The sequence below is a fragment of the Nanorana parkeri genome, unplaced genomic scaffold (assembly GCF_000935625.1).
Source record: "Nanorana parkeri isolate BGI_ZX_2015 unplaced genomic scaffold, ASM93562v1 scaffold2302, whole genome shotgun sequence".
Lineage (NCBI taxonomy): Eukaryota > Metazoa > Chordata > Amphibia > Anura > Dicroglossidae > Nanorana > Nanorana parkeri.
The window spans coordinates 2,251-10,463 of NW_017308570.1; the positions used below are offsets into that span (position 1 = coordinate 2,251).

The window sequence follows — 8,213 nt, forward strand, 5'->3', positions numbered from 1 at the left end:
CGCACCAAAACGTTAAAATATTGTCCTCCTCCTCCCGGAATGCCAATTTTTCTGCTGACGTGCAATGCCGTCATTGAACTGTAGATGTAGGCCTCTAATCAGAATGGTGCTGATCCAAAACTCTGGCCAATGCTGCTCACTGCTATAGTTTATTTGTATAAACTGGTGCACAATCCAGACAGGTTGCACACATTTAATATTGCAACATATTGACTCCCCGTGCTTTTGTTCATTTTTTCCTAACAGGGCAGAAAGGAAGAGCTCTGGTTTATGTTTTGAGAGCAAAGATTCCCCACCGAGGAGTGAAGGAGAAAGAGGTAAGTCTGAAAAGAATTTCCTGTCATTTGCATCACTGGCCCTTTACTTTCCTCCTGACTTTTACTGAATCCATTTTCCTCCCATTATTGATCCTTACTTTCCCCTCCACCACTTTAGGTCATCCGTACCCCAGCAGAAAATCCTCTTGCGAGAGTGTAGGCAAATGGAAATCCACCTTCTCCCCGATCTCTGATGCAGCTCCCAGCCGCACCCCTGACAGCCCCGCCTCATCCCCATGCTGCAGTAACCATTATTCATCTGGTGATGGGGCTCGTCGAGGTTCTGGGGGTATGAGTCCAGGGTCAGCTAGCAGTCTTGGCGAACACACCCGAGCAGACGTGGGCAGAGCACCCGAGGGCAACTTGTTCCTGAGTAAAAAGTTGGCATCTGATTGTGGAAAGAGAGAGGAGAGGGGTCCAAGCTCAAGAGTTGATCGATCCAAAGCTCCTCGCAGTCGGGAAAGGGATGGGGAGGGACGAGCAGGGAGCAACTTATTCATGTCACAGGGAACAGGGGTCCTACTGAATGGGAAGGGCCCTGGCTTGACACCCCTTCAAACACACCACCATCTCTTGAGCAACCTGACAACTGGCTCCCAGCTTACACTGCAGGGTGGCCTCACTTCAATGGCCAGCAATTCAGTACTGCAGTCTCTCTTCAGCTCCATGCCTGTACATGTGACTGGCCCAGTTGGCCGTCTAGCTAATTCCCATGGCATGGCCAGTTTCACATCGCCTGGAGTGACCGGTGGAACAGTAGGAGGTGAGTGAACTGCTCCTCCCAGCTAAGCAGCAATATATAGTAGAAATGTACTGCTTCTGCAAGAAAAGGAACTGTGTATTTGATGGGTTGTAAGTGTCAAATATTGTTGTACATTAGCCTTACTTAAAGAGCTTCAGGCAAGGAGTTTAATATATAGATTAAGTACACCAATAGTTTTACCTGTCAAATGATTTCCAGCTCTGTTAAACCATTCCTGTGAGTCACACATCCCTGCAAAACTACAGCTTAGGCAGTTTGCTACCTCTCTGCCTCATGCTTATTCATAAGACAACCTATCAGCATCATCACCTCTGCCCATTGAGCAAAGAGGTGACCTGACCTAGCTAGCATTACATCTGAGCCAAGAGTGATCTTGCTGGATCACTCTAGCTGTGTGTTGAATATTGTAACCCTGGTTTAACAATTGCAATTTATTTGGATGGAAGAATGCTAAAGAAATGTATTCTGTGCATTAGGCTACTTGCCTGGATATGCACTTACCAAAATTGTAGTAATCCATTGCATGCATATGAGTCATTTTTCCTACTTTGACTGTATAAACAGAAATTGGTTGCCATGGTTTATTGCACTTGTTTACGCTTTCCTAATAAGCACAAAAAAAAGGTTTATGACTTAACATAATGTTGAACTAAGGAATGCCCAACATAGCTCATGTGCATAGTGATTGACCATAGAGGGCATCATGTTAGAGAACATTTTAACAGGGGGGAAAAAAATAGGTTACAAATTGAGTCCATCCACTGAGAAAAGTATTAAAATCCGGGTAATGTGTATATGTGTGTGTTTTTGTGTGTCATGCTATTTTGTTCTAAATGTATGCTTACAGCTACTTGCTTACCGTTGAAATGCCCTTCCCCCCACCCCAGCTTCTTATTTACCTGGTTCATGCAGCCATGACCTGCCACTATGATCACAACCCACCAGCCCGGCTTTCCTGCCCAATCGTGTCTCCTGCCTGGGAAGTCTGATGCACAGAAGTCTATGGGGATTAACTGTGCAGATGTGGAATCAAGACCCAGACCAGTCAGATTGCAATGGGCTGCAGCTGTGGGAACCCTATGAGTATGCAGCTGGGGTTGGTAGTGATGGCAAACAGGTTAAAGCTGAACTCCAGATATAAAGTATTCTGCATACTTGCCTATATACTAGTCTATCTTGGCCCAGTGTAAGTATGTACATGATATACCTGGTTGGTCCGCAGGAATCCTGTAAAACACTGTAGTAGCTGAAGTTACTTCAGTGCTTCACAGTTAAAGTCTGGATCCTGTATGCTGCTGTGCTGAGTGACTTCACCTCTGCTCTGGTAACAAAGGGGCTCACTTGCTTGGCACAGCGGCCATTCAGAGCATTCGTTTATCAATGAATGCAAGACGTTCCCTATCTCTCGTATAGAGACAGATGGCACCACCCCTCGTCCAATCAGAGAATGCCTTGTATTCACTGCTAAAAAATACTAAGTGTTCTCTGGAAGGCCGCTGTACCCTAGAGAGCGACCCCCTGTGTTATCAAAGCAGAGGGGAAGCCTCATGGTACAGGACTGGCAAGATCATGGCCAGCAATGTACTCGAACCTCTTCAGTGCTTTACAGGCCAACTAGGTATGAAATATACATTTACACTGGTCCAAGCCGGACTAATGTAAGTATGCTTTATACTTTATACCTGGAGTTCAGCTTTAAGTATAGTTTCTGAGTAAGGGTACTTGCCTTTTCAATGTTTGAACTTTTTGTTGAGAAGAGGTTGTTATTTCCTGGTGTTTATCACAGTGCAGTGACTGGGAGTGACAGTGGGATCTCTAATGCACGACATCTGGTTCATATTCAGTATAAAACATCTTACAGAATGTTCCATCCTTGCCAGCATTGTAACAAGTCTGCTGTTTGTTCCCTGAGACTGGAGGTGATAGCTGATAACATTTAAAGAGCAGACAATTGAATCCACTTATGCATTCATTAAAAATCATTGTGTGTGTGTGTGTGTGTGTATATATTATATATATATATAATTTGGGCAAAAAAGTATTTAGTCAGCCACCAATTGTGCAAGTTCTCCCACTTAAAAAGATGAGAGAGGCCTGTAATTGGCATCATAGGTAGACCTCAACTATGAGAGACAAAATGAGAAAACAAATCCAGACAAATCACATTAGCTGATTTGGAACAAATTTATTTGCAAATTATGGTATAAAATAAACATTTGGTCAATATCAAAAGGTCATCTCAATACTTTGTTATATATCCTTTGTTGGCAATGACAGAGGTCAAACGTGTCCTGTACGTCTTCACAAGGTTGGCACACACTGTTGCTGGTATGTTGGCCCATTCCTCCATGCAGATCTCCTCTAGAGCAGTGATGTTTTGGGGCAGTTATCCCCTGCACAGCAAACTGGAAAGAGGGATGGTGAGCAGTTGCACAGTGCTGTCAATTCCTCTTGCTGTACATGCTTATAGGGAGAGAGGGATGACTTCATCAGTGTGCTCACCCCCTTATTTCCTAAGCTTGGCTAGTTATCAAGCTGCACTGCTTATCGGCTTTGGTAAAGATTGGTTACCAATCTATGCACAAGCGAAGCACACTTTTTTTTTTTTTTTCCTTTTTGAACCCATTTTTTTTTAGTTTCAAAATGGCCTGATGGTGGTGATATGTGTCTGAATGCAGTAATGTGTACTGGAAAAATATAAAATGCAGGTACATAAGAAAATGTTCCTTACTAACCCTTTTCTCTTCTCTGCAGGTATTTAATAATCTACCTCACTTGAATTCGCCTATGCAAAGACAGACCTGCTATTTTGTTCTTTTTTTTTGGTGTATTTTGTTGTTTTCTCCACCTTCCATCACACAAAAAAAAGAAAAGGTGCTCAACACAAGTCGAGGGCAATTTTGTTCCCCTCAATCCTTCCTTTTGTAGCTACCACTGGTTCAAGCTAAAATCACTTCATCTTTTACCAATTTCTGCGCTAGGACACACTTACCCTTATTCCACTGTGAATGAGATTCTTGCAACAAGATCCGGGAAAAACAACCGTACTTTTATTTATATTAGAGGTTGTTATTTTTTTGTATGCTTTTTTTTTTTTTTGTAAGTTTGTGGGGTTCTTTTAAATTTTTGTGGAGGACGTAGCTCAACAGATGAGCAGAAAATTGGATTTGGCACTTGAATTTGAGAGTCACATGAGGCATATGGCAAGATTTCTGTCACTATACCGCCATGCAGATTCAACTGGTGCTACATGTACAAGATTGTGCCTCAGTCAATTGGTGCTGTAAAGTTGCGGTGCTTTTTGAACAGTACACACTGGAACGTCTAGATCCATTGTGTCAATAAATGTGTGCTTAATTTATTAATGACTTCTGTACCTATGTTACCAAAGTACATTTTCCTCTGTTCCTAGTAAGATGACAGATGTCTGTCTGCTCAGAGAATTGAACGCTCCTCCCTCTCTTTGTTGTTGGTCTCCCCTATATCCCAGATGATGATATGGCAGCTATGTGTGTGATTGCAGCAGTAGGAATGGTTGAACTCCAGGTTATTAAGGCGCAGTAACTGTTGGGCCTAGAGTTGTTTGTAGATGTAAAATGGTGATGTAAGTTATGAATTTAAAGATCGTTTTTTTTTTTTTTTTTTAAATACTTGATTTCATTTAAACATAATTTAAGCTAAATTGCATACATATGCTTATATTGTAAATGTGTGTATATGACATTTGTGTATAGGTACATATTTATATGTATATAGATTTTAACATATATCAAAGTATGGTTATGCTGTCATGCATCTGAAACATCTCGTTAGAAGTTCTATCTGGGGCCAAACATTCACACTCTCTCTTTTCAGAACAGGGTCTTGTCATTCATGTAACTGAAGTCTGTAGCCGGACTTGGCTCTGAAGCCGCTTTTTTAGTTATGATAGAATAAATGATACTTTTATAAGACGTACAGTTTGGCCAGGCTTCAGACTAGAATGCAGACCCTGTGAACCTGGGACATGTATATTTAATACACTATTACTTTATATTGTGGAAACCCGTTTCCCTTCTCCCTCCTATTTTTTTTTTTTCTGTACATAGTCTTTTTTTTTTTCTTTCAGCAAGTCTTACATCTGACAGCTTGTCCACTTTTTTTTGTCACCATCCGATTGAAGGGAAATCTTTTACCAATATTTCATGTTTACATATTATTCTAGCAGCTTCCAATATCTGTGTTTTATTGGTATTTATTATATAGTGCTTAATGTCTAAAAGCTGGTTAAGGCCTTAAACACACAATTTTAATCTTACCTTGTAAACACTAGTCAGGCAAGCAGCAAATTTGGAGATTGGTAAATGGCCACTGTAAGTACCTAATAAAATGTCACTCATGATATTTCAATAAAGTTCTAAGGTAATAGCACGGTGCGATGGGGTTGTACCGCGTTGTGGCCCAATGTGCTGCATGGAGTACTTTTCTTCAACGCACACCACAACACGGTGGTGTGGACTGTGCCCATCCATGACCAGGCAAATTGCCTTGCCCTGCATTGTTAACCAGTGCAGCCCCAACACATTTGGTGTGAATCAGCCGTTACAAAGCATTTAGCTGCTCCTTGAAGCCCTTCTAAAGCACTGTCACTGTAATTTTTTTTTAAAGCTCTCTGCAAAAAGTAGTATGTTAAAGGATCTAGGTTCACCAAAGAGTTTGCATCCAATTTACACGTGTATCAGGTGCCTGGTCCCCCCCGCTGCCCTCTGTTTCCACCTACTGACCTTTATGTCACTACTGTGTCCTGGAGCGACACGGGCTGTTCAACCTCTTCCTGGCCGTTGTAATTAAAGGGCCTGGAGTTTCTTGAATGTGACTGGTCGTTTAGACATACAATTTTTTTTTAAAGTCCTCCACACGCGACTGCTGCGCCTATGTGTGAAAATGACGGTTGTGCCACCCATATTACATATTGTCTTGAACGTCAGAGTGAGGGTAACAATTAATATTAGTAAAATTAAACCCGCAGTGGTGATTAAATACCACCAAAAGAAAGCTCTATCTGCCCCCAAAAAATTGCATATAATTCATTTCAGTACAGCGTTACATGACGGAATAAACGTCCAAGTACTGCAGGGCTGAGAAATGGGCTGGCCAGGAAGGGGGTATAAACACCTGGTCTTCAAGTGGTTAATGGAACCACAGAGGCAGGGGGGGGGGATCAAGCACCCAGAAGTGTGTCAATGCAAAGATTCTTTGTGGCCATGGATCCCTCAATATAGTGCCGGAAAGCTTAAAGACAGTAGTGTTTAAATATGTTACGAGCTCTGCCTGGTTCTGGTTGTTTCCTGTAGTAGTTACTGCGGTTACTGTTTATATTTAGTAAAGCTGAAAATAAAATTCCTTTAACAAAAAAAAATATAAACATGAGTATGTTAACAGGCTGCACAGGCGTGATCCTGACCATATGAAATGCTGTCTGTAGCACGTTTCTGCAAGTTGGAGAATGTGATCCTAGTGAGACTGGCATTTGCAAGTTAAGATTAATCCTTGTGTGTTTAGATCCCAAGGTTGGCAACTTGTTTACATATGCTTCCGTTCGATCCTTCCAGCACAATATTCCTTCAGGGCTGCTGTATGAGACTTACAATAATCACAGCCCTGGAGTTGCCAACAAGGGCAAAAGACAACTTGTAAAGTCTGCTTAAGATCCTGCCCTTCATTCAGTTTTGCTTTGCTGTTTCTACCAAATTACGAATTGATTTTACTTCATTGATGTCTTCACACAAGTGGGTTTTCTTTCTTTAGTATCATACACATTACATTCTTGGCGTAAACTTCAGCAACACTTGATGTCATATTTACAAGAATACCGACTTTAACATACATTTTCCTGTATGTGGTTTTTAATTGTTATTGACTCCTTTCTCAGCACAGTAGAATGGTTTTAAATATTTGCATATTGGTCATTCGGGCTGGTGGATTGATGTATGGTTTGACGATCAGAAAAATCTTGTACCAATAAAATTCATTGTTTCCAGAGGTGCTTCTTCCTAAATGAAAGTGTGCATCAGGCAACATTTCCTCTAGTAATTTATCTAATGGAATGGTGCTTTAAAATGTATGCCTGTTGCTTTGCTTTCATTTTGCTCCTTCATTATGCATTCTTCCACACAGTACAGTTACGTATTTTTACTAACATCAGGGAAGTTGGTTTTCTTTGCAGCCTGGAAGAGAAAGCCTTGCAATGGAACTGTACTTGTTACCTTCCAACAGTTGGGAAAGTCCTAACATGCTGGACATTCATGTTTTATAATATAGAAGGTTTACACGAGTATAAACCAAACACATTTTTTTTTAGACACTAGTAGGATCAAAGTATTAAAAGATATCTGTTTTCTGAATTGTTAAGCTCGTTAAGCAAATGAATTTGTATGATGTTTGAGCTTGTTCAGTCAGACCAGTGCAAAGAACAGTAATCCACAGCAAGCAGCCAGACATCAACTAATGGCTGATGTGACTTTAAATCTGCCTAGCGTATGTGATTGCTGTAAGCCTTACTGAATTTATCTTCTACACATCATGTCCATTATTCATAATTATGGCCGAATAAACCTTACACAGAGCCTTATTCACCAAAACCTAAAGTGAAATGAGTTAAGGAAGGTGAACTGAATTGTCATTTAAAACAGTATGATGATAGATTAAGTAGATCTACATTCTCTGTAGATATCTTGTCACGCACAAGTGACTTCAGACAGCCAAACGGCAAGTATTTTGGAAGTGAACATTAGTTCACCATTTATTGACTTAGATCCGTTACCCTTTAAATAGGGCCCACTGTCTTAATACATTTTTGTATTTTGGCTGGAATCTTCACCCAGATAAAGACTGCACTGCTAGATCTTCTATTGTGCAGCTTGGGTCATACGGAGCGTGAATAGTTAAGTTGGGCTCCACCATTGGAATTGCCTGTGCAGGGGCTGTTGTGAGTAAAGAAAAAAAAAAACAATTGCATGCATATAACATTTTAAAAAGTGGATGTCCCTTTAATGTTACCCAGATAAAAAGATGTCTCCTTACACAAGGTCACAGTTTGTTTCCTTCCACGAGACCAGGGAGGTGGCTTCAATTCCCCCCCCCCCCCCCCCCTT

General features: G+C 41.1%; 1 protein-coding gene across 1 annotated transcript; it reads left to right on the forward strand.

Moving 5' to 3' along the window:
* Positions 1 to 241: 241 nt before the first annotated feature.
* On the forward strand, positions 242 to 5,058 carry LOC108801324 (histone-lysine N-methyltransferase, H3 lysine-79 specific-like). Its single transcript, XM_018573248.1, has 3 exons — positions 242 to 317; positions 436 to 1,080; positions 3,835 to 5,058. Exons 2-3 carry the CDS (start codon positions 609 to 611, stop codon positions 3,840 to 3,842), a joined length of 480 nt encoding a protein of 159 aa, XP_018428750.1. The 5' UTR covers positions 242 to 317; positions 436 to 608; the 3' UTR covers positions 3,843 to 5,058.
* The last annotated feature ends 3,155 nt before the right edge of the window (positions 5,059 to 8,213 follow it).